This window comes from Nansenia antarctica (assembly GCF_963989245.1).
Source record: "Nansenia antarctica genome assembly, chromosome: 6".
NCBI classification, from domain to species: domain Eukaryota; kingdom Metazoa; phylum Chordata; class Actinopteri; order Argentiniformes; family Microstomatidae; genus Nansenia; species Nansenia antarctica.
The window spans coordinates 28,513,950-28,541,445 of record NC_137676.1 but is presented as its reverse complement, the minus strand read 5'-3'; the positions used below and the strand labels follow the sequence as shown (position 1 = coordinate 28,541,445).

The 27,496-nt window shown below is 44.6% G+C and overlaps 1 protein-coding gene across 1 annotated transcript in view; it reads left to right on the top strand.

Annotated features, from left to right (window-relative positions):
* Positions 1-27,496, top strand: part of vps13d (vacuolar protein sorting 13 homolog D) — a gene marked incomplete at its 5' end in the record, with an annotated part of 203,052 nt that overhangs the window by 116,628 nt on the left and 58,928 nt on the right. The window contains 13 exons of the mRNA XM_080534330.1: positions 14,110-14,157; positions 14,797-14,947; positions 15,439-15,655; positions 15,993-16,249; positions 19,691-19,882; positions 20,375-20,501; positions 21,177-21,319; positions 21,423-21,553; positions 23,239-23,414; positions 25,496-25,619; positions 26,499-26,734; positions 26,992-27,094; positions 27,177-27,334. Of these exons, the coding sequence (XP_080390456.1) occupies positions 14,110-14,157; positions 14,797-14,947; positions 15,439-15,655; positions 15,993-16,249; positions 19,691-19,882; positions 20,375-20,501; positions 21,177-21,319; positions 21,423-21,553; positions 23,239-23,414; positions 25,496-25,619; positions 26,499-26,734; positions 26,992-27,094; positions 27,177-27,334 (2,063 nt within the window). The remainder of the gene's footprint in view (positions 1-14,109; positions 14,158-14,796; positions 14,948-15,438; positions 15,656-15,992; positions 16,250-19,690; positions 19,883-20,374; positions 20,502-21,176; positions 21,320-21,422; positions 21,554-23,238; positions 23,415-25,495; positions 25,620-26,498; positions 26,735-26,991; positions 27,095-27,176; positions 27,335-27,496) is intronic.

The following is a 27,496-nucleotide window of genomic DNA, read 5'->3' as shown; positions in this document are numbered from 1 at the left end:
GGTTCTACCCAGGGTTAGTTACCCCTGGTAGAAAGCCCTTTGCTCTCAGACCTTCAGAACCCATTGAAAGTAGTGGAGGTACTCCAGAAGTCCAAATGCATCTCTAACCCTAGGAAACCCTAGGAAGCCCTAACCCTAATGGCATGAAAATGCAACATGTTGTACTCCCTGTACCCCTGTACGTGTGAGAACATGTCTTTTTACACTAGGCACTTCACATCAATTATTAGAGCTCCCTACAGGTTCCCGCTAGCTCGTGTGCAAGGCCTCCCAGGAATGGCCTAGGACTTTGAAAGTTGATTTGGTACAATGTAGGGATACAATCAAGGAGTGTGTAGAGTTTGGTGACTGTGACTCTTTCCATGCCCGTTCCCTGGGCCCAAACGTACGCCAGCAGCAGCCACCCACTTTAATGAAGGCTTTTCCGGCCTAGTGGTTAAAGGAAGGTTAAAGGACTTTAGCTCAGCAACCACAAGTGCCACAGACACGGTTCAGATATTTTACGAATCGGCTCGGCCCCACCGACAGGCCACACCCACTTTCATACAAGCCACTCCCCCTAATTGTCTAAGCCACACCCATTATCTGATTATTTGTATGTCAGAGTCAACCCTTGCAATAAGTATCAATTTTATTTCATGAATTGAAAACAGCATTGATATCACATAAAAGCAAACTGGCAATAGAAAAGCTGTTCAAAAGAATCTTCTTCCCTTAAAACGCTAACGTTATAAAATACAAACATATAGTGGAGGTTAAAATGAGAATATGACTTGGCTTGAACACATTTTCAGTCAGGAGATTTTTTTTTGCTTTAATCCCTGAGAACAGCCATGAGGGATCATTATGGAATGGAATGTCATTGCTACAGTACAGGTACCAAACAACGAAATTTAGGAGGGGTGGCTCCCCTGGTGTTAGGAAAGGGAAAAAAAAAGAAAAGCCATGAGGGGTCATTAACACTTGAACAGCCATGAGGAGTCATTAACACTAGAACAGCCATGAGGGGTCATTAACACTAGAACAGCCATGGGAACAGCCATGGGGGTGGGGTACTCGCCCCTGTGAGTAATTTTTTTTATTTGTATCTTTCCATATGTGTGTTCTACCACCCAGTATCCTGCTAAAGCAGATAAAGCTATTTTGCAGTTTTTCAGTGTAGGAAGCAGGATAATTTACAAGACGCGCCAACTAGTGGTCGTTGTGTGTAAATAGCAGCTTTCCATTGTAAAGAATATGGTCATTTGACCCCCGAGGCGGCTCTTCTAGTAGGTACAATAGGCATTGCTGTTCTAGTGTTAAAGAGCTGAACCTTGGTCCCCACAGCCGTTGGTGCTATAACCAACTCCTCTACAAGAGCCATGTCCGACATTCAACATTCTACCTCACATTTCTATCTTCAATTGTACGGCTTTATTTAAGCAATATCACACGAGAGGGAGTGTGTTATACTGAATATCAGCACGGCTGTGATTCGGTCGTAGGTACGAGGCCGTAGGCCGAGTACCGAAAATACAATATACCGTATTTTCCGCACTATAAGGCGCACCAGATTATAAGGCGCACCTTCAATGAATGGCCTATTTTAGAACTGTTTTCATATACAGGGCGCACCGGATTATAAGGCGCATAGAATAGAAGATACTGCAGTCAAACGTTTGACTGGGGTTGCGTTACGCCCAAGCTCCACCTACTGCGTTGCGTCACCTCTCCATCGGTGTTGTGTCAACTTCCCGTTGTCCAAGCTCCACCTGAGCGTTGTCACCGTCAACGTTCTACCTGCTCCACTGTCAAAAATATATATTTTTCCACCTCAAGTATCAGCCGTTCGTCATCCATTTTTGCAACAAGCGTCAAGGACCTGCGGTGATTCACAGCTGACTCGCGTGAATAGCAATTCGCAATAGCTGCGACCACGAGATATAGAGTAGTTAGCTACAAGCATTTTCAATCTGCTATTATCTCTATTAGTGGATTAACCGCTGTGGTGATTTAACAGCTGATAAAAAATACATCAAGTAGACTACAAACAGAGCAAAACAATAAAACAACACCAGAAAACAACCAATAGGCTATATACAATTATAACCAACAACCAATATGTGACAGCTCCTGGTGAAATGTGCAACGTAATTTTTCAGTTTTTACACATGCTTAAACTACAGATTGTAAGCTTTCAAATGATGTGTCATACATTCAAATCAGAGAAAGATTGAACACGACAGGCGTATTTGAATGTTGGTTCACCTCAAACACTGAATGGGAGAAAAGTGACTCTAAACGCAGCCACAGCTACGAACGCTGCTAACAAAACACATCGCTACGAAGGTCTAAACTGTATTTTAATAACATGACAACATACTGGGAGAACATCGACATGCTAAAAACACATAATGAATGAATGAATGAATGGTCTTTATTGTCATTGCTATAGTACAGGTACCAAACAACGAAATTTGGGAGGGGTGGCTCCCCTGGTGCTAGGAAAGAGAAAAACAAACAAAAAAAAACAAGAAGGGAAAGGAGCTAGTTTACATAAATAAAGGCTATGTACACTATCCACTATACTATACTGTACAGATAAAACGACTAGGGTTGTCATATTGCACATAGTGTTATTGCACATTCATTTAAAGTGTCGCAGTTTGCAGGCTTGAAATGTACACATTTGTGCCTCAGCACTACACCTGATTTTTTCAATCCAGCAGCTGCCATCAATCCGTCCAGACTGTCCAGGGCCCAGAACCTAGGTCTTTGCTGTGTTCAGGGCCTGGATGGCCCTGGGGTAGAAGCTGAGCTTCAGTCTGTTTGTCCTTGCGGCCATGGTCCTGTACCGCCTTTTCGAGGGCAGCCGGGCAAAGTGTTCGTACCCAGGGTGGGTTGGGTCTCTGGAGATCTTGGAGGCCTTCCTGAGGCAGCGTGTGTTGTACAGCTCTTCCAGAGAGGGGAGGGGGGCGCCGGTGATCTTCTGGGCTGTTCTCACGACTCTCTGTAGCGCATTTCTCTCTGCGGTTGTGCAGCTGGAGAACCAGTTGCAGATGCAGTAGGTGAGGATGCTCTCCACTGCGCCGCGGTAGAAGGCCACCATTATCTCCTGCTTGATGTGTTCCTTCCTGAGGACTCTCAGGAAGTAGAGCCGCTGTTGTGCCTTCTTGATGGTGGCTGCTGTGTTGTTCTTCCAGGACAGGTCATCCTGTATGTGCACCCCCAGGAATCGGAGGGTTGAGACTCTCTCCACGCTCTCTCCGTCGATGAGCAGGGGCTGGACCTCAGATTTTTTCCTCCTGAAGTCCACGATGATTTCCTGGGTCTTTGACTGGTTCAGCAGCAGGTTGTTAACCTTGCACAGCTTGCTCAGCTGCTCTACCTCATCCCTGTACGCCGCCTCGTCCCCCCCCCGAGATGCAGCCCACCACGGTGGTGTCGTCTACACATAACTAGATGAACACACAGTTCTTGCTTTTGAACACGAGCTAAAACGAAAGTATGTTTACAAGTCAACCCTCCCTTACTGGTAGCCTCCGGCAAACGAGAATAATGAATCCAATACACACATTATAAGTGTTTAGTGATCGTTAAACTGTTGTTTATTATATCGAGTGGGTACTTTAAAACTTCAAGTTGAAAGCACCAAGAAGGACCGCCTCGAAATTCATCGATGTTCATGTCCCGTGCTAGCGCTGTTGCCTTCATTCGAATAGTGACTGTAGAGACGCTTCTACTTGCTGCTCTCTGTTTAACAACCCACTGTTGGAGTTTGTCATCTAACTGTGGCCATCTCGCTTTGTTCCCTCGGAAGCTCTGTTTAGTCTTCTTTACTTGGGGTCTTTATACACACACAAGTGGTGTGGGACTGTGAGTAAGCACAGTACCGGTGTTTACTGATTACCGTAATGCTGCAAGCGGTGCGGCTTTGTAGTTTACCAGTCGTACTGAAACATTTTGACAGAGCGCCTTGAGCGCCGTGTACAACCAGTATGGATCAACCAATTAACCAATTGATCCATATATAAGGCGCTCCGGATTATAAGGCGCACTGTCGGTTTTTTTGAAAATTAAAGGCTTTTAACACAAGGAGAGCCGCGGATCGCGACCTTATTCAATCGCGATGAGGTGTGCTTCAGCACTATGATAGTTTAACATAGAGAAGAGTGTACTGACGCACAAAGATCGCTAGAGGGCGATGTCACGCAAGAAGCGTTAACACGCAACACACCGCGGGGGAAACCCGATCTCTTTGTTCATTGATCGGAGAGCCATCAGCCCTTTCACACATAGTTCCAAGTAATTTTCTTGGAATCCCAAGCTGTGTTGACCAGGTATCTGTAATGTTCACATTTATATATAACAGTAATAAATATAGCAATAAAAGACAGCGCTGTAAATAGTGTTATTATTGCACAATTGCACCCACAACGTGCTATTGCCGTCCGGAGTTGATCAGCTCCAGATTGATGTGATGCGTTTTATATTATATTCTTTGATATACCATACATATATCTGCCATATATCGTACCTCCGTTTTATATTGAGAAATATGATGATAAATACATATAGGGCGGAGCTATGATATGTGGTGTGTGGCTAGATATTTTCATGTAGCACTGTGACTGTGCCTATCTGTGGATTATTATTTATAAATAGTGGTCTGGGAAGGTGGAGGTGAAAATGGTTACAGAAACACACCGTTGGGACGTGGTGCAGCGGGGGAAACCCGATCTCTTTGTTCATTGATCGGAGAGCCATCAGCCCTTTCACACATAGTTCCAAGTAATTTTCACCTTAGGTTTTTGTGAACGGGACGATCAGAAAGAGATTAGTTTACCACGAAACAAGGAATGCAAAATCAAAAAAACAACGCATTACATTGGCCGTCCTATGAAAATTGACAGCGCTGTACATAGTGTCATTCAATTCAAAATAATGAATACACTCTGCAATTGGCTACTACTACAACGTGGTCTACAGTGATATACAAAAAAGACATTATATACAATGTTATAAATATCCGTTTGTTATATAATATCCGTTGATGAACTACTTTGCTGTGGTACCTATGTAATACCACACAGCTTGATAAGTACATACTGTGCAGTGTATCATTCATAACTGTACATAGGCTACACATATCATAATATCGTATCACTATTGCATGGAACTTGGGTGAAAAAAAAACCTCAGCTCCAACAAATCTGAAGGGATTGGGAGACATACTGTACAGTTTATCATTTTCATAACTGTCTGTACATATACATATCTTATGTATCCCTATTGCTATATATAGCCTATATATAAACACATTATGTTACATACTTATCAGTCTTATACTGTATCTGATTCAGCACTGAAGCCTGAAGGTTGAGCACAGTGTGTGTCCCCTTGCTACCTCTGCTGATATAAAAGAGAATTGCAGCCTTGGAGAAAAAGATGGCAGCCGAATCCCAAGGCAAATACACAGACACACACAGAAATACTGCAAAATCGCTTTATACTAACTCGATTTTGAAAATGTAAAGATGCTGGGTGGTAGAACGCACATATCTAGGAAAAGTCATGAAAGGAGGGTCCTGAAATTTGATCGAGTGCAAAGGTAGATTTTTTTTTGTACTCACTGGTGCTGTTTAACACCCCACGGCTGCTCTAGTGTTAAGTGCGCCTTATAGTGCGGAAAATACGGTACTACAATATACTAAATGTATGCTTTTTCAGTGCGCAGAGTGCAGAGTGCCCCTTTAGTATGGAGGACCAAGTCTGTCAAAATTAACAATAAATATATAGATACATACATTAATGTATGAACAAATACATGAATGAATACACACAGTATAACAAAATACATTTCTATATTTATTTATTCTTTTACACATTCATTCTTTGTTTTCCACATTCTTTTCCACATTCATTCTTTCTTTTCCACATTCATTCTTTCTTTTCCACATTCATTCTTTCATTCTTTCTTTTCCACATTCATTCTTTCTTTTCCACATTTATTCTTGCTTTTTCACTTTATCAGATCTGTATGCAAATATCTGGGGGCGTATCTTGCATGTTGTCCACGCCCCTACGCATTTTCATTGGTTGATACCGCGCGTGACGTGTGAAAGCAGCGACGCAGTTATCACAGACGGGTAGAGAGTCGTTAGTCGTCTATAGCCCCGTTCTCACACAGCCTGTTTCTCCCTATAATTTCCATGGAATCCCAAACTATGTCGACATCCCAAGCTATTCCCGTGTTGTCCCCTTTCACACATGTCGGCAATGGTCTATACTAGTCCATCAGCACTGTATGGGAGACATTTTATTTTATTTTATTTATTATAATTTTTTCCGGGCATAAGGCCCTTACCTCCACCCCCCCCAGAATGGGGGACCATAGTACTTTTATTTATTTATTTTTATATATTTAAGATGAAGGGTGGGGAGAGGGGGGGGAAACCAGGGTCGGGATGGGGAGGGATGGAAGTGGGAGGGATGGGGGGGGTGTGGTGGGGGGAAGGAGGGAAGGGGGTTGGGGGGTTAATGGGGAGGTCAGTGTGGGAGGGAAAGGGGAGGATGGAAAGGGGGACTACACTTATACAAGACAAACAATCAACCAACAGACTGACAGACAAGGCAACGAGAAGGACAGGGAAACAACCACAACAGTAAGCAAGAACGAAACTAGAGTAGGAGGACAAACAGTGGATAAAACATTACATAAGGATAATAGTAATAATAATAATAATAGTAACTACCTTAAACACCACCAGATAATCAATAACATAATCAACAACAAACAACACTTTTTTTTTTTACAAATGTAGGTCCCCGACATAGCACTCCGACCGAGGTCAAGCGAACATATCAAGGACCTCTCCAATAGAGACTGCGCCCCACCCACACAAATGCTGTTCCATATTTCCATTCTTTTCAGCAATGTATGTTTCTATAATAAAGTTGTGCTTAAGGAGTTCTTTAAATCTACTTATATTTAGGGATTCTTTTTTTTGTGTTTTGAATATAAATATTTTACCTAATAAAATGGTTTTATTATTTATCATTTTATTTTCCTCGTCAAGATCACCAATTAAAACCTTCACAAGGTCCAACTTAAGAGTTTTATTTTTATTGGAATAAAGCTTTTGTACTTGTGTCCAAAATAAGGCTACACAAGGACAATACCAAAATAGATGGGGGGAGGATTCAATTTCCTCGTCACAGAACCTACATAGGTTAGTTTCTTCTAGGCCCCAGATATGTAACATTTTTTTTGTTGCTAAATAATTATTAATTAACTTGAATTGAAAGTATCTTATGTGGGAATCGACAGTTGTTTTATAAATGAGATTGAAAACTTGGTTCCATGGGAGTGGACAATCAAACAGGTTCTCCCATTTATTGTGTAATCGATATGGGATGGCCACTAAATCTTTTGAGGTTGTGTAAAAATTATAGATTGGTTTATTTATTTTAATCCCTTTTAGCCATTTCCAATTTTTTAGTTGTGGGTGGCAGACAATTATATTTCGGGTGTCATTATTTATTATTTTCCTCCATTTGGGGGGAGGGCTGCAGTCAACTGATTATAGTCTTGGATGGGGCAAATGCTACCATATGTCTTAGCAAATTGCTTATGGGTCATAATCCTTCCATCTTCATCTAAGTCTTTTATAAATACAATAACTTTGTCTCGGACTTGTTTGGAGAGTTCCTTGGTCTTCATGGCAGTGTTTGGTTGGTGGTGCCTCTTGCTTAGGTGTTGCAGCCTCTGGGGCCTTTCAGAAAAAGGTGTGTATATACTGACAGATCATGTGACACTTAGATTGCATACAAGTGGACTTCATTTCACTAATTATGTAACTTCTGAAGGTTTTTAGGGGCTTCATAACAAAGGGATACATATGCACATGCCAATTTTCAGTTTTTTTTTTTTTTTTTTTTTTTTTAACTCATTGACTGCCAAAGACGCCAATTGGCGTCTTATAGAATAGTAACGTTGACTGCCAAAGACGCCAATTGGCGTCTTATAGATTTATTTATTTTTTCGCGGGGATCGCGTTATTGACATGTTCTACACCTAGCGAGTGAATTTCAGACTTGGGTGTAATGTATTTCGGTCCCAGATGGGGGCAGTAGTTCGATAAAAGCCTGGAGAAGGAAGTGGCTTGCTGTGGGTTGTAGTAATGGCGAAACGGATCAGGGTATGTGCCAAACGCGGCGCGGAGCATTGCGGAGCGGAGCATTGCGGAGCAGCGCGGCCATCGCGCGACTCTTCAAACAGTTCAGAGTCGGATGATACAGAAAAAGTGCAGAAAAAAAAAAAAATAATCTGCAGAAAAAGCTCGTTTTCTCTGTTTATTGGTCAAAATCAGGTGTTTTTGCTGAAACCACCCTATGTTCTACGACCGATTTCTAAACACTCAAAGAGGCTAGAAACAAACTTTATTTTTCTGATGAAAGAAGAGAGTCTAAAGTTTTGGTAGATATGTTCAATGTTTATGTAGTCCGAAAAGTCAATATTTGGTGGGTCTTCAAAGTTCAGCGAAAATGCCCCAAAAGTCTGGCAGTGTGGAGCTCTCCGCTCTGAACATGGCTGGCAGTCAATTAATATATATATTTCTCATTTCATTTAAAAACTAACACTATTTTGTGCAGATTCATCAAATAAAATTCTGATTAAAAAAATGTTTAAATTACAGGTTGTAATGTAATAAAATAGGTAAAAAGCCAAGGGGGGTGAATACTTTTGCAAGGCACTGTATCATACCTCCACTATGATTCATATGCCCTAACCCTTTAAAAAAAAAAAAACATGCTATGATTGGAAATTAAGTAGTGTCTGCTCTTGGCTGAGAGCTTCATCATGTCACGCGCAGTATCAACCAATGAAAATGTGCAGGGGCGTGGACAACATGCAAGATACACCCCTATATTTGCATACACATCTGATAAAGAGTAAGACAATGTTGTATTCACCTATCTATTCACATAGAATAGTTTGTCTTTGTCATTGTCAGATGTGTATGCAAATATAGGGGCGTATCTTGGGCGCACTCTACGCATTTTCATTGGTTGATACTGCGCGTGACGTGGTAAAGCCCTCAGCCAAGAGTACCTGAACATTTCATTACCATCTGGGTGGGCAAATTCTAGATGTGATTTTTTTATTCCTATACATCCCTAGATTATGTTTTGATATGATAGACCTTTTGGTTTGGCAGCTTATTAGTGGTTAGGGTTAAGGTTAGGTCCCTTGCCAATATATTATATTGCTCCCTTTCGCATGATTCGCGCGTAGCTGTGCTGTGGTTGTGATAGAGACATGAGCCCTTTCATTTTTTTTATGCGCCTGAGTCTCCTAGACACGTAGAGACCAACCCCGAGTCGATCAGAGATTCCTACGATGAGCTATGGTAACTTTCCCGCACCTACCCCCTACCGGTGAATGCCTAGTTTTTGCGGTTTTCCGGAGGTAATATGCGGTAGGTGCGGGAGAGTTACCATAGCTCAGCGTAGGAAGCTCTGAACGACTCAGGGTCTCTCAGGAGACCCAGGCGCATACAGTACATCTGGCTCATGTCTCTATCACAACCACAGCCCGAGCTACGCGCGACTCACGCGAAGGGGAGCAACATATTGATTGATTGATTGATTATACTTTAATGTCCCTGCTTCAAGTGCTACAGAGACGATACATACAACATACAGCAGGCAAAGTAAACAACAGGACAGCAGCAAACATTGAGTGACATTGGCAGCAGTTTCCACCTGGACATGGCATCATTTGGTATATATATATATATATTGCACATAACCCTTCAAGTGGTGTTTTCGAATATTGCACATGGCCCTTCAAGTGGTGTCTAAGATAAAGTACAGGTGCTGGTGGTCATGTACTAATCATCGTTTCTGCTTGAGCGAATTGATTAGTTTAATGGAGAATGGGACAAATGATAGTTTTAAGAGCTTATTATTACATCTTGGCATGCGAAACCTTCTACCTAGGGGAAGAACTTCGTATTCTGTGGAGAGCGGATGTTGGGGGTCTGCGATGATCTTATTAGCCATGTCCAGGACAGCTTTTTCATATAGTTTATTTAGGATCACATAGTCTCTTTCACCTACAATTTTCATGGCTGTTTTGTGAATGCTGACTAGTCTGTTTTTTTGTTGTACAGTTAAGTTGCCAAACCACACAATTATTCCATATCTGATTACACTTTCAACAATAGACTGATATAAAAAATGTTTTTCTCATGATCTGCTTTCTCACCACATAAAGTCTGAGTCGCCTCAGGTGATAAAGCCTCTGCTGTAGTTTGTTACATAAGCTGTCTATGTGTGTATTCCAGCAGAGATGGTTGTCTAATTGAATACCTAAGTACTTATAAGAGGGCACCTGGATGATTATTTGGTCTTTGACGACCACAGGCTCATGGTCAGTTACCTGCCTTGGGTCTAACACAACCTCCTGAGTTTTGGTGAGGTTTAAGATGAGATGGTTGCTGTCGCACCATTTAATGAATTTAATCTCATCATGGAGCACCGAGGGGTCTGTATCTTTAGCAAGGAGACTTAGAATTGCAGTGTCGTCAGCATATTTTATAATATGGTTGCTTCGGTGGTTACTTTTACAGTCGTTGGTGTATACTGAGAAAAGATATGGGGACAGAACGCAACCTTGGGGGACACCTGTACTGCAGTGTTTAGTCACTGACAGTGTTCCATTGACTTTCACTTGCTGTTCTCTTTCTAACATGAAGGAATGGATCCATTTGATTAAAGTACTATTGACACCCATGTCTTTGAGCTTTCCTAAGAGCACGTGGGGTTGTACCGTATTAAAGGCAGAACTAAAATCAACAAACATAATTCGGGCATAGGCCTTTTTGTTCTCAAGGTGCTTGGATACAGAATGTGTGATATAGAGAATAGCATCCTCTGTGCTACGGTTCTGTTTATAGGCAAATTGAAAAACATCTAGCAGTGGATCAATGTGTTTTCTAAGCAGAGACAGTACATATCGTTCAAAACATTGGCAATAGCCTACAGTAAGAGTATAGTAAGATTTGTATGTATTGTATGTGTTATTATCCATATTCTAAAGGCTTGCTTAGATTAGTTTTAGATTTGTTTTTACTGATTAGATTTCTATTCTGGAAAAGTCTGGGAAAATGCCTATTTTAAGTAGATAATGCATAATTTGTATATTTAAACATACAAATTCTGAAAACAATAAATGTACCCATCCATGGGTTTGACCTTTCATCTTTTTTTTGTGGACCTGAATGCATAACCCCCACATAGCCCCCATTCTACACTCACTACATTGGCTCCCTTATTCAAAAAGGCCTTTGACTGTTGAACTGTGTTCATTCTTGTGATTTTTTTTGTTTTGTTTTGTTAAAGTTAAATGTTTTTAACTGATTATGTTTTAGGCAGTTTTTTGTTTTTACTCTGTAGCCTGCTGTGTACCCAGGCTTGAGACAGGGTTTTATATAGTAGTAATATTAATGTAACTTAATTTACGTTAAATTTACAGAAGATTCCTTGTTTGTAGCGCCTCTAAGTTGTAATGAGATCTGCCCCAATTACTGCACCCTGACAATATTTTAGTTTAGAATAAGGTTGGTAATTTAATGTCAAACTAGATGTATTCCTCTATTTCAGAGACCCGCACTAATTAAGGCACTAGGTGGGCCAAATGCTACACCTGTTTAGTCTTCTACAAATAATTTACAATTCAAACAGTGCAGTTTTACATTTGTTAACTTAATGTTTTCCTTTTGAACCATTTATCTAGGAATCAAGGTAAGGCAAATACATTACAAAAAAGAAACAATACAAGAAAAAAGAAACAATATTACAGAGGGGTAGGTGCGGAAACGTGACCATAGCTCAGCCTAAGAAGGTCTGATCGACTAGGGGTATACTGTTCAGGAGACTCAGGTGCGTAAAAAACCCTCTGGTCTCACGTCTCTATCACAACCACAGCCCGACCTACGAGCGAATCATACGAAGGGGAGCAAGATATGGCAGGGGACTTTTTCTGGCAAAACTATTTTTTGAAGAAAAGCAGTCCATACCTTTAAGAGGTGATTACCACTAATAAGCTGCCAAACCAAAAGGTATATCATATCAAAACATAATCTAGGGATGTAAAGGAATTTTAAAAATCACATCTAGAATTTGCCCACCCAGATGGTAATGAAAAATGGTTTGGCCCAAGCACGATCTCGACTTTGTCGCTTTTACCACGTCACGCGCGGTATCAACCAATGAAAATGCGTGGGGCATCAACCAATGAAAATGCGTGGGGCATCAACCAATGAAAATGCGAGACACGCCCCCATATTTGCATACAGATCTGATAATCGGGGAAAGAATGAAAGAATGAATGTGGAAAAGAAAGAATGAATGTGGAAAACAATGTGGAAAAGAAAGAATGAATGTGGAAAACAATGTGGAAAAGAAAGAATGAATGTGGAAAACAATGTGGAAAACAAAGAATGAATGTGGAAAAGAAAGAATGAATGTGGAAAAGAATAAATACATATAGAAATGTATTTCGTTATACTGTGTGTATTTATTCATTTATTTGTTCATACATTCATTTATGTGTCTATATATTTATTGTTAATTTTGACAGACTTGGTCCTCCATACTTTAGAGCAGGGGTCACCAACTATATTTGTCCAAGTGCCAGAATTTTTCAAAGCATACACTGTGGGGGCCGGACTTTAATATATATATATATATATATATATATATATATATATATATATATATACGTATATATATATATATATAATTATTTTATTTAGGCATACTATTGTATATAGTACTATTAGCATATTACTGTTTAATATTTTCATTTTCTTACTAAATTAATGTTATTAATGATTATTAGCCTATTATCAGTGTGAACAGACTCCTGACACCTATTATCCAACCAGCCACCAGGGGGCAATCGAGATATTTTGGCGTGCTGTGTGCCAAACTAAGTGGGGATCTGAAAGAGGTTATGGACAAAACAATGAAAATAATTAACTTCATCAGAGGAACTTCCAGTACGCAGCATCGCCTGTTCCGCAAGTTTGTGCTGGACTCTGAAGCCATTCACGAGGACCTCCAGCCTGATTTTAAGAAGTTGGCGTCAGAGGGGAGATGTTAGTTCTCTCATTAACAAAATGTGAGTATTGCAGACATAGGATTTTATTGTTGCTATGTTAAATGGCATGGTTTATTCATTGTTAAAGTGTAATTTAATGACCTGGTTATTACCGTTTTATTTGATATAGGCTACAGATGCCAGGCGATACCAGGATGCCGCGGTGAACGTTTGACTGACCGACTTGAAAACAACATTTCTGGCAATGAAGGCCTATCATTTGCCATGCTATTTTTTTTATTTAAGTGATGTTAATCTTTTTCATTTTCTGACTGAGAAGTTAGTTATTTAAGTCATTGTTAATGTTACGAAATGTTAAACAAGAGCAACAAAGAGTGAAAAATAAAATAAAACGAAATGTTAAATAGGCCTATGAGTAGGCTATGTGAAAAAATAAAATACAACGAAATGTTAAATGAGAGCTATGAATTTGTCCTCATTCTTGCATGAGAATAGCGCTACGTCTGCCGCATTCCATTTAATAAAAGAGGGGAATTAGTTTCAGCTTCGCTACTGCTATTTAGTGCCCAACCAGAAGCAAGGCTGCAGCTTTGTGAATGAGGTAGGTCTGACTCCTCCTGCATTGTAAGAACTATATGAATCTATGATATGTTCTAAACGGTATTTCCCTCATTTTCGAAACAAAACAAAAAAACGTTAAAAAAACCCGTAAAAACATGAATATTCGGCGGGCCCGATGGAAAGCTTTGGTGGGCCGCATCTGGCCCGCGGGCCGGCTGTTGGTGACCCATGCTTTAGAGACACAAGGGATTGAAATAATATGCAGCGTCTCTTAACTTTGATAGATGTTGTTTAATTAAATGCTTCTTAAGTGACATTAGTAGCATATTATTAAGTGACATTAGCAGCATATTATTAAGTGACATTAGCAGCATATTATTGGGGAAAAAGTGAATTGACTGCGTGCATAACCGTTCATAATTGTGTCCTTTTTCCAGGTGGGCAGCCCAATCAGTAGAACCAACATCATCCACCCCCACGTCTATGTAAGGCTGCTGTTTTAGCACTATTCCAAAATGTCCAATATTTTTGGCTGTATTACCAGACTAGATGATCGTGGAGTGAAGATATTATTCAAGCGTACGCGCCTGTCCACCTGTCTGTCGATCAGCGCGTACGCTTGAATAATATCTTCACTCCACCATCACCTAGTCTGTTCTGGCACCTGCGCCGTCCGTTGTTCTTACTGCACACCGACACACAGATCCAGGATTCAGCAGCGTCGTCGCTGTCGCTCAAACAAACCCAGCAAATGTATTACTCGCCCCGGGCATGTCGAACCCGGATTACGTTGAGGAATTATTTTCTCTTTTTTGGGGGTTGTTTCTTGAATTGGAACTGAACGTGAATGGCCTTGTCCTACCAACACCCTGGTCTCCCACACACTCTCCTTCTCCTGTCCTCCTCCTCCTCTCTTCCTCCTCACCTCCTCCTCACCTCCTCCTCACCTCCTCCTCTCCTCTTCCTCACCTCCTCTCCTCCTCCTCCTCTCCTCCTCTTCACCTCCTCCCCTCCTCCTCCTCTCCTCCTCCTCACCTCCCCTCCTCCTCCTCCACCTCCTCCTCTCCTCCTCCTCCTCCTCCTCCTACTGTTCTCCTCCTCCTCCTCCTCCTCTCCTCCTCTAGTTCTCGGCCCTGCCCCCGGTGCGTGTGGTGTTCTGTATCACCATGGAGGGCAGTGCCCGCAAGGTGATCACGGTGCGCTCCGCCCTCATCGTCAAGAACCGCCTGGAGGTTCCCATGGAGGTCCGGCTGGACAGCCCCTCCGCCCCCGACAGTGAGGAGCTTTGGTTCACTCTCTCACTCTCACTCTCTCACTCTCACCCTCACACACACGCTCTCACATACTCTCTCTGTATCTCTCAGTCTCTCACTCTCACCTTCATACACACTCTCTCTGTATCTCTCACTCTCACCCTCACAGACACGCTCTCACATACTCTCTCTGTATCTCTCACTCTCTCACTCTCACCCTCACACACACACTCTCACATACTCTCTCTGCATCTCTCACACTCTCACTCTCACCCTCATACACACTCTCTGTATCTCTCACACTCTCACTCTCACCCTCACACACTCTCTCTCTGTATCTCTCACACACACACTCTCACATACTCTCTCTGTATCTCTCACACACTCACTCTCACCCTCACACACACTCTCTCTGTATCTCTCACACACTCTCTGTATCTCTTACACACTCTCTGTATCGCTCACATACTCTCACTGTATATCTCCCTCCCTCCTCCCCCCCTCCCTCCTTAGAGCCGGTGGTGCTCCCCCCCATCCTGCCCGGGGAGGCCCTGGCCGTGCCTCTCCACCTGACCTCCTGGAGGCTGCAGGCGCGCCCCAAAGGCCTGGGCCTGTTCTTCTGCAAGGTGCCCATCCACTGGACCAGCGTGGAGCGGCCCGGGGACGTCTGCAGCAGCAAGCGGGAGTGTCAGTCAGCCGACTTTGAGGACCACCTGAAACGCAGCTTCAGGTATAAAGCCCTACTGGAGGGAGGGAGGGAGAGAGGGAGAGAGAGAGGGAGGGAGGGAGGAGGAGGGGGGGAGAGAGGGAGGGAGGGAGAGGGAGTGAGTCCTCCTTACCTCCTCTCCTCCTCTCCTCTCCTCCTCCTCCTTTCCTCCTCTCCTCCCCATCCTCTCCTCCTCCTCTCCTCCTTTACCTCCTGTCCTCCTCTCCTCTCCTCCCCATCCTCTTCTCCTCCTCCTCCTCTCCTCCTCACCTCCTCTCCTCCTCCTCCTCTCCTCCTCACCTCCTCTCCTCCTCCTCCTCTCCTCCTCTCCTCCTCCTCCTGCTCTCCTCCTCTCCTCCAGGTTCTGTGTGGTGATCAAGAAGGAGAGCTACCCAGACCAGCAGCCAGCCAAGGCGGTGTCGGGCGGCCAAGGCGGCGCCAAGCCCATCTACCGCCAGCCGGGCCACACGGTCTACCTCCTCCCCACCCTGGTGCTGGCCAACCTGCTGCCCTGCGACCTCAACTACTACCTCAAGGGCACCTCCATCAAGGGCTCCCTGAAGCCGGGCAAGGAGGCCGTGCTGCACGCCGCGGATACCTCCCAGAACATGGAGCTCGGTGAGTAGGGAGAGAGGGAGGGAGGGAGGGAGGGAGAGAGAGGGGGAAGGAGGGAGGGAGGGAGGGGGAGAGGGGGGAAGGGAGAGAGGGAGAGGGAGGGAGAGGGAGGGAGGGGGGGGAGGGAGGGAGGGGGAGAGGGAGGGAGAGGGAGGGAGAGAGGGAGGGAGGAAGGGAGGGGGAGAGAGGGAGAGAGAGAGGGAGGGAGAGAGAGGGAGGGAGAGAGGGAGGGAGAGAGAGGGAGGGAGGGAGGGAGAGAGAGAGGGAGAGAGAGGGAGGGAGGGAGGGAGGGGGAGAGAGAGAGAGAGAGAATGTTTTATTTGCCATGCAATGGACTTGTCACTGGAGAGACAGGGGCAGTAGGGGGCAGTAGAGTCTTAGGAGGCATAGTATAGGGCAGTGGTTCTCAACCTTTTTTGGGCCAGCGCCCCCCTGTCCATTATCCAGGTCTCTTACCGCCCCCCATCAAAAAAAGTAGGCTTCCCTGAATATTAATGTTGACTAATATTCTGTGTTATATCACAGAATAACAATAACACAGCAGCGATTTCACACATGTCCGGTGGAGAACAAACAGTAGGCTACAAAACTGTATATTACAACTAACATTGTTTGTTTTTTAAGTGTGCTGGTGTTGCATTTCGCCAAATTGCTGTTTTATGATGCTAATATTTATTCACTTTTGATTGGACTTTGGGGGGGGGGGGGGTGGTGTCACAATATGGCGGCAAACGCTAGGGGGCTATTATTTAAATATTTTATTTAGAATTCTATGGTATTATTTTCATAAACTGACCACTTAGTTCGAATTTCTCATATCAAAACATAACAAAGTTCCAAAGTTCAGAGCTCTGCGCTCTGGGAGCGCTCAGAGATGGGTGCTCTGACTGAAAACACGGTTTTGCCCGAGCGAACTGACCGTTCGTGCATTTACGAACGTACCCGTAATAACACTGCTGACAGCTGATCAATCGGAAGCAGAGTAGTGGTTTCCTATAGCAACAAAAGACGCTGACATCTGTTCGGAGTGCTTATGTGTTCGTTTCCAGGACATCAGAGGAGCAACATATCACAAAAAAGCGATCGTATATTTTAGTTTGTAAACGTTAAGACGAACACATCGCAATGCTAACCTCAGAATGGCACTAGGGATAACATCCACAACAACACAGTAATACATTTATGCAATATACTGTAATGAACCTGCGAGGGGAGGGGACATTCGTAGCTGATTTCTCTAGGTTCGATTATTGGTAAGCGACAGAGAGCTTTCCGGACTGGTTACAATACGATCGCTTTTTTGAGATAGGTTGTTCCTGCTGTGATGTTCTGGTATGGTGGTATGGTATAAGGCAGGGGTGCCCACACTTTTTTGAACCAAGATCTACTTTTCAAGTAGCCAGTCTGCCAAGATCTACCAGTCTAGTTTAAACATCGCAAACGTACACGCACGTACTACAAACACACACACACACACACACACACACACACACACACACACACACACAGTTCCCAGCCTGCATAGTACAATACACTTTCTCTCTCTCTGTCACACAGCCACACAGGAGAAGACCATCACAACCCCTCCCTCTTTGCTATTCTCACTCACACACACACACACACACACACACACACACACACACACACACACACACACACACACACATACACACACACACATTTGCCAGTCTGCATAGGGAGCCATAGCACAAACTCTCTCTCCCCCTCTCTCTCTCTCCCCCTCTCTCTCCCCCCCTCTCTCTCCCCCCTCTCTCTCTCCCCCTCTCTCTCTCTCTCTCTCTCTCTCTCTCTCTTACACACACACACAGTCACTTTCTCTCACTCACACACTGACAGCCAGTCTGCAGTACCATAGCCAACTACTGATCCAACAAACAGAAAAGTAAACCAGATACAAAACAGGTAATTCCCTAGCTTGAAAGGAGGAAATAAATGCATTTCTCTACCTTAGTGGGAGACCTGGCACTGGGAGGAGGCAGCTAGTTTCTAGTAGTCAGGGCTGTAGGAGCTGGTTGCAAGGTGTAGGCAGGCTTGCAAGGTGTCATCAGCCACTGTGGATCTGTCATCGAAAAGGCAATCTGCAGCCTCGAGAAACGCTTTTTTCACAATTTCGCCGTCTTTGTTTTCTTCTTGTGTTTAACAAGAACGTGACTGACGCGATAAGAAGCTATCGTTGCAGCCGTACGTTTTCGCTCTTTTGCCACATTTCCCTTCTTCCAAACAGCCATCGTAGATCTGCAGATCAGACAGACGCACTTCCAATATCACATTGTGTAAAAAAGTCCTCCTCCCATTCTGGATGGAAGTTGTACGTTATTGGTTTCTTACTTGGTCCAGCTTCCCCACTCATTTGCATACCCTTTCTTTAGTATTACATAGTAAGTAGTAGAAATTGGAAGGCTAACTAGTTAATTAGTCTCGCCGGTATTTAGTATTTTGTAGTTGGCGCTGTTGACTGCGCATGCGTGGTGAACCGTGTGTTAGGTGAAAAGATCAGATCGCAGACTGGCTTACCTGTATGTCAATCAAGTGGCAAAAGCCATAGTGAGGATGGATGATAGGCGAACTTTTTTTTTTTTCTCCTTTTGGGTTTTGTTCAATGCCATGCGATCTACCCATACTACCTTTGAAAAGACGGTTTGTCCGAGCAAACTGGCCGTTCGTGCATTTACGAACGTACCCGTAATAACACTGCTGACAGCTGTTTTTCTTTATGTGTGACCGCCCCCCAAGAACACCTCAACGCCCCCCTTTAAAAAATATTTGTTCCAGCGCCCCCCGATGTTGTCTGAACGCCCCCGTTGAGAAACGATGGTATAGGGGAAAAGCAGGTGTCTCAGGAGACGTCGTGCTGGGGGGGGGGGGTCATGTCTCTGGGCTGGGGGGGGGGGTCATGTCTCTGGCCTGGGGGGTGGGGGGTGGTCATGTCTCTGGGCTGGGGGGGGGTCATGTCTCTGGGCTGGGGGGTGGGGGTGGTCATGTCACTGGGCTGGGGGGTGGGGGGGGTCATGTCTCTGGGCTGGGGGGGTGGTCATGTCTCTGGGCTGGGGGGGGGTCATGTCTCTGGGCTGGGGGGGGGGGTCATGTCTCTGGGCTGGGGGGAGTCATGTCTCTGGGCTGGGGGGGGTCATGTCTCTGGGCTGGGGGGGTGGTCATGTCTCTGGGCTGGGGGGGGGGTCATGTCTCTGGGCTGGGGGGGGGTCATGTCTCTGGGCTGGGGGGGGGTCATGTCTCTGGGCTGGGGGGGGGTCATGTCTCTGGGCTGGGCTGGGGGGTGGTCATGTCTCCGGGCTGGGGGGGGGTCATGTCTCTGGGCTGGGGGGTGGTCATGTCTCTGGGCTGGGGGGGGGGGGTCATGTCTCTGGGCTGAGGGGGGGTTGTTTTGTGGTCATGTCATTGTGGCGGGTGTCTCTCCTCCCTCAGGCGTGCTGCTGGAGAACTTCCCCATGTGCAAGGAGCTGCTGATCCCCCCCGGCACACAGAACTACGTGGTCCGCATGCGGCTGTACGACGCCAACAAGCGTCTGCTCTGCCTCACCATCCGCATCGTCCTGCGGGCCCAGGGGGCGCTCAAGATCCTCATCTCCGCCCCCTACTGGCTCATCAACAAAACCGGTAACTTTCCTCCCCCCCCCCCCCCCCCCCCCCCCATTTTTAGCGATATCACCGCCTGGAAATCCTTTCCTCATCTCCTTCTGGCTCACACCTGACCCCTGACCTTGCAGCTCAGTGACATCACCCGATCTTCCAACGACAAACATCCTCGAAAGTGATGAACGCCGGTTTGCTTTAACACTGTGCTTTTTTTTACCTACTATAAGAGCCGCCTCGGGGGTCAAATGACCATAGTTTTTACAATGGAAAGCTGCTATGACCACTAGTTGACTGCTTGTAAATTAGCCTGCCTCCTACACAGAAAAACAGCAAAATAGCTTTATACTAGCTTATCCTGATGTGATATTGAAAATGTAAGGATACTGGGTGGGAGAACGCACATATCTAGGAAAGGTCATGAAAGGAGGGTCCTGAAATGTGATCAAGTGCAAAGGGTCATGACCCAGGTTGTTCTAGTGTTAACGGTACACCGACGTGATTCTTCCCCTTCAGGTCTGCCGCTGATCTTCCGTCAGGACAACGGGAAGACGGATGCGGCCGGGCAGTTCGAGGAGCACGAGTTAGCCAGGAGCCTCAGCCCGCTCCTCTTCTGCTACACCGACAAGGAGCAGCCAGCCATGTGAGTGGGGGGGCTCATTTCATCCACACATTCTCTGCTAACCACACAACATGAACCTTTCTCCTCTCCTCCTCCTCTCCTCCTCTTCACCTCCTCTCCTCCTCCTCCTCTCCTCCTCTCCTCCTCTCTTCCTCTCCTCCTCCTCCTCACCTCCTCACCTCCTCTCCTCCTCTTCACCTCCTCTCCTCCTCCTCACCTCCTCTCCTCCTCCTCTCCTCACCTCCTCTCCTCCTCTCCTCCTCCTCCCTCCTCCTCACCTCCTCCTCTCCTCCTCTTCACCACCTCTCCTCCTCCTCTCCCCACCTCCTCTCCTCCACCTGGTCTCTCACACACTCTCCTCCTCCTGTCCTCCTCCTCCTCTCCTCCTCCTCTCTTCCTCCTCACCTCCTCCTCACCTCCTCCTCACCTCCTCCTCTCCTCCTCCTCACCTCCTCCTCACCTCCTCTCCTCCTCCTCACCTCCTCCTCTCCTCCTCCTCTCCTCCTCCTCACCTCCTCTCCTCCTCACCTCCTCCTCTCCTCCTCCCCACCTCCTCCTCCTCCTCTCCTCACCTCCGCTCCTCCTCTTGACCACCTCTCCTCACCTCCTCTCCTCCACCTCCTCTCCTCCACCTCTCCTCCTCACCTCCTCCCCTCCTCACCACCTCTCCTCCTCCTCTCTTTTTCCTCTCCTCAGGTGCACCATGCGCATCGGCAAAGGGATCCATCCGGACGGCGTTCCGGGCTGGTGCCAGGGCTACTCCCTGGACGGAGGGAGCGGGGTGAGGGCCGTGAAGGTCATCCAGCACGGGAACAGACCCGGCCTCATCTACAACATCGGCAAGTTAGCCATCGCCATCCACACTCGTCATTTGACCACCACTGTCGTTCTCTACAGTGTTTTTTACAACGTTGTTGTTGTTTTTTCCGGCGCACGCCACAGGCATCAACGTCCGGAAAGGGAAGGGTCGCTACAGAGACACCCACATCGTGACCTTCGCCCCCCGCTACCTGCTGGACAACCGCTCCACCCACAAGCTGGCCTTCTCCCAGAGGGAGTTCGCCAGGGGGAAGGTGAGAACCCATCGATGGGATTTATTTATTTATTTAACCTTTATTTAACCAGGCAGGGCCAATAAGAACAAATTCTTATTTACATTGGCGGCCTGGCAAAAGACAAAAGCCTCTTGGGGGGTGGGGGGGGGAGTGGCTGAAAAGAAATCAGGTATTATGTTAAAAACAGAGAACACACACGACAGACAGCGGCACAGTTAAAAGACTAAAAACATACGTACATCTCCCAGTGTTTCCCCTACCATTGCCTTGGGGGGGCGGGCCGCCCCGCCAACGGAACCCCCCCGCCCTCCCAAGAAAGAGGAATTATTACGGACGTAAACACCAAACATCTGACAAGCAGGCTAAAATATCCGCTTTTTTTAAATGCACCCAACCCGAATCTGGCGAGTGGCAAGCCCATGGGCTCGTTGGTAACGTTAGTCCGCCAGTAGTCTCGCATAGCCAAACCTATCTCCACACTTCGCTTTGCGCTGGACACACTCGCGTACAAGATTGTGCGCGAGTGTGCGCGCGCGACGCAAGAGAGTTTTTGCCGGGTGAGATGTCTGCAGATGGAAAGTAAGCAAGTTGAAACGTTAGCAAATATAATTGCTGAGTGTTCTAACAGAGCAAATTGGTTCAAATTGGTCGTTATTATTGTGACTAGAAAGTGTAAAATAGTGTCAAAGAACTAGCAAGCTAACTAGCTAGCTCAGAGGTGATTAGATGAGCTAGTCTGCTGCACACATGCCAGCTAAAGAGCTAACTGGATGCACTTTATTATTTTACTTAAAGTAGATATACTATCTTTCTTATTCTGCTAGAATTGGCCTTTATGGTAATACCAATTTATGCCACCATGCCACCCCCCAAAGGCAGCAAACCTAGGGGAAACACTGTCTCCACACCTCCTCCACTTACAGTCACAGCATCAAGTTAAAGGGACAGCATCACACATCCACATAAAACCGCACAACATTAAACACAGCAAAAAGCACACTAACAGCATTAGAGAATTAGCAATACATACAGCAATACATCTTTGAGGAATGACTCTCCCGAGTGGCTTCCGCATTGGGTCACAATATACAATCACAATATACCACCACAATATACCACCACAATCACAATATACCACCACAATATACCACCACAATCACAATATACCACCACAATCACAAAATACCACCACAATCACAATATACCACCACAATCACAATATACCACAATCACAATATACCACCACAATCACAATATACCACCACAATCACAATATACCACCACAATCACAATATACCACCACAATCGCAATATACCACCACAATCACAATATTGCAAAACGTTCTGAAGAATTTGAAAGAAAAGAAGAAAAAAAAAGAAAGAAAAGAAAACCATTCTATTATAAGAATATGAACACAGGACCAAGATGAAATGAACAGCTCATGGCGATATTAAATAATCTTTCGGTTGCTTTCTGAAAGCTGACTGAGATGTTAATCTGACATGTTAATCTCAGTGGCAAGGTCAACGTGTTCCAGATTATTTTACCTCTATAACTAATGTTGAATTGGTGGCTAGATGTTCGACAGAAAGGTGAAGTGTAGATGATTACTGTATCTTGTTGGATATGAGTGAGTGTCTGATGAAAAAATAAAGAAACTATGCAAGGTAGATCTTGGTTATTGTGGTGGTCTGGTGTTCAGGGCACGGTCAACCCAGAGGGCTACATCTCCACCCTGCCCGGCTCCAGCGTGGTCTTCCACTGGCCCAGGAACGACTACGACCAGCTGCTCTGCGTGCGCCTCATGGACACCCACAACTGCACCTGGTCCGGAGGCTTCGAGGTCAACAAGCCCAAGTCTTTCCACGTTAACATGAGGTAAACACATAAAAAAAAGCCTTCTCCAAACATCCAATTGAGCTGAACTTTGCCATTGCCAATAATTAGAAATGTATGGAAAAGTGCTTATTAGACAAAGAAAACCTATGAATTACTTCTTTGTTTCTTTTCTATTCATTATAACAAAGACTAGCCACCGTTGTGTTCAAACCATTGTGACAGCCGTTCATATCACTTCATTCAGTCATTGCTCGGCCAATATGTTGAAAACAGTGGTGTAAAAGGGCGTCGTTACCACAATCTCTCTCTTTCTAACTCTGAAAGACTACAGTTAGGTTCGTAAATATTTGGACAGTGACACAATTTCGATAATTTTGGCTCTGTATGCCACCTCAATGGATTTTAAATGAAACAATCGAGATGTAATTAAAGTGCAGACTTTCAGCTTTAATTCAAGGGGTTGAACAAAAATATTGTATGAAACGTTTAGCAATTGCAACCATTTTTATACACAGTCCCCTATTTTCTGGAGCTCAAAAGTAATTGGACAAATTAACATAATCATAAATAAAATGTTGATTTTTAATACTTTGTTGAGAATCCTTTGCAGGCAAAGACTGACTGAAGTCTGGAACCCATGGACATCACCAAATGCTGGGTTTCCTCCTTTGTGATGCTTTGCCAAGCCTTTACTGCAGCTGTCTTTAGTTGTTGCTTGTTCGTGGGTCTTTCTGCCTTTAGTTTTGTCTTCAGAAAGTGAAATGCATGCTCGATCGGGTTGAGATCAGGTGATTGACTCAGCCATTGCAGAATATTCCACTTCTTTGCCTTAAAAAATCCTGGGTTGCTTACGCAGTATGTTTTGTGTCATTGTCCATCTGTATTGTGAAACGCCATCCAATCAACTTTGCTGAATTTGTCTGAATCTGAGCAGACAGAATATCCCTAAACACTTCAGAATAAATCTGTCTGCTTCTGTCTTCTGTCACATCATCAATAAACACTGGTGACCCAGTGCCATTGGAAGCCATGCATGTCCATGTCATCACACTACCTCCACGTTCTTTTACAGATGATGTGGTATGCATCGGATCATGAGCCATTCCAAGCCTTCTCCATACTTTTTTCTTCCCATCATTCTGATACAGGTTGATCTTAGTCTCATCTGTCCAAAGAATGCTGTTCCAGAACAGGGCTGGCTTTTTTCGATGTTTTTTGACAAAGTCTAATCTGGCCTTTCTATTCTTGAGGCTTGTGAATGGCTTGCACCTTGTGGTGAACCCTCTATATTTGTTCGTGTGAAGTCTTCCCTTTATGGTACACTTAGATAATGATATGCCTACCTCCTGGAGACTGTTCTTCACTTGGCTGGATGTTGTGAAGGGGTTTTTCTTCACCATGTAAAGGATCCTATGATCATCCACCACTCTTGTCTTCCATGGACGTCCAGATGTTTTTGTGGTTCCGAGCTCACCAATGCATTCTTTTTTCCCCAGAATGTACCAAACAGTTAATTTGACCACTACTAATGTTCCTGCTATCTCTCTGATGGATTTTTGTTTTGTTTTTGCAGCCTAAGGATGGCCTGTTTCACTTGCATTGAGAGCTCTGTTGACTGCATATTTGTGCCTATACAGCAACAGCTTCCAAATACAAATGCCACACTTGGAATCAACTCAGACCTTTTACCTGCTTAATTGATAAAGAAATAATGAAGGAATAGCCCACACTGGCCCATAAAAAAGCTTTTGAGTCAATTGTCCAATTACTTTTGGTCCCTTGAAAAAGAGGGAGCTCCATATTAAAGAGCTGTAATTCCTAAACCCTTCCTTCAATTTGGATGTGAATACCCTTACCCTAAAGCTGAGAGTCTGCACTTTAAGCCCATATTCATTATATAACTGTAACTTGAAGATGTTTTGGTAAACAGCTAAAATAACCAAAGTTCTGTCTGTGTCCAAATATGGACCTAACTGTATACAAAGACAAAGACTGAAAACATCATGGGGTCCATTTCATAATAGCATAGACAAGACACAATATTAGGTTGTGAATGGTGTAATTAGTACTTCAGTCTTTTGCTTTGAGTGGAGTCATATAGTGTTGTATATCCGTGACAGGGACACTCTGGGGAACTGTTTCTTCCTCCGTGCTGAGATCACCCTGAAGGGCGCCACCTACCAGATCTCCTTCAGCGACACGGACCAGCTGCCCCCGCCGTTCCGGATCGATAACATCTCTGAGGTATGATAACATCTCTGTATGATAACATCTCTGTATGATAACATCTCTGAGGTATGATAACATCTCTGTATGATAACATCTCTGTATGATAACATCTCTGAGGTATGATAACATCTCTGAGGTATGATAACATCTCTGTATGATAACATCTCTGAGGTATGATAACATCTCTGTATGATAACATCTCTGAGGTATGATAACATCTCTGTATGATAACATCTCTGAGGTATGATAACATCTCTGTATGATAACATCTCTGAGGTATGATAACATCTCTGTATGATAACATCTCTGAGGTATGATAACATCTCTGTATGATAACATCTCTGTATGATAACATCTCTGAGGTATGATAACATCTCTGTATGATAACATCTCTGAGGTATGATAACATCTCTGTATGATAACATCTCTGTATGATAACATCTCTGAGGTATGATAACATATCTGTATGATAACATCTCTGTATGATACCATCTCTGTATGATAACATCTCTGTATGATAACATCTCTGAGGTATGATAACATATCTGTATGATAACATCTCTGTATGATAACATCTCTGTATGATACCATCTCTGTATGATAACATCTCTGAGGTATGATAACATATCTGTATGATAACATCTCTGTATGATAATATCTCTGTATGTTAACATCTCTGAGGTATGATAACATCTCTGTATGATAACATCTCTGAGGTATGATAACATTTCTGTATGATAACATCTCTGTATGATAACATTTCTGTATGATAACATCTCTGTATGATAACATCTCTGTATGATAACATCTCTGAGGTACGATAAGTGCAGAAAGAGTTTTGTTTCATTTTTTTCTGTCGAAGGACCATCAAACATGATTCGTGTTTTCTTGCAGGTGCCCATCCAGTTCTGGCAGCATGGAGTGGCTGATATCCGGCTGCACACGGAGGTGAAGGCGGGCTCGGTGTTGGACTTCGGCTGTGACGAGCCCACCCTGCCGCCCTACCTCACTCTCACCGTGAAGGGCGCCGGCTCCTCAGAGGTCACCGCCGACATGAACTTCTTCCGGGAGTACAACAAGCTCTACTACGAGAACTTCATCTACATCGCCGCCACACACACCTTCTCTCAGTGCGTATGGGTGATGGATACGTTTTATTATTAAATGGTCCAATACATGTACCATATAGCCCCATAATAACTTTTTAGTCTCTTGAGTGGGATGTTTTCGGATTCATCAGGAAATTCTGGATGATTTGAGGTAAAAAAAAAAAAAGACCAGATAAAATGAGAAAAAACTAGGTATGAAAAAAAGAGAAAAATCGATTTCCTGTTAGTTGCTCCAATGAGGTCATTGGCTTAAGGTGAGCTGTTGTGTCACTTGCTAGGGATGCTGGGAAGAGGCCAGTGGGAAAGAAACGCGTGGTGGGCTGTGCTGAACTGGTGCTGGACGTGGAGCCCAAGACTCAAAGAGTCATCCTCAAGAAAAAGGTACAGTGCTATTATACTATTATAACTATTATATCAAATACACCCCAAAAAATTCCCAACATCTTCCCATTCTCTCTCCCAGGAGCCTGGGAAGCGTTCCCAGCTGTGGAGGATGACGGGGACGGGAATGCTGTGCCACGAAGGCTCCTCCCCTCCGCAGAGCAAGCCGGCCCAGCCACGCCCCCTAGACTCCTCCTTGGTGCTGGACATCGCCGGACTGGCGGCCGTCACCGACAACAGGTCTGTCAACGCCAGTGCCCTAACCCTAACCTTGACCCTGACCCTGACCCTGACCCTGACCCTAACCCTGACCCTAACCCTGACCCTTCGGCTGAGGTCACCCTTCTTTCTTCCTTTTTAGTTTTTTAAGAATAATGGTATCACACTGCCCCAGCGAGCCTG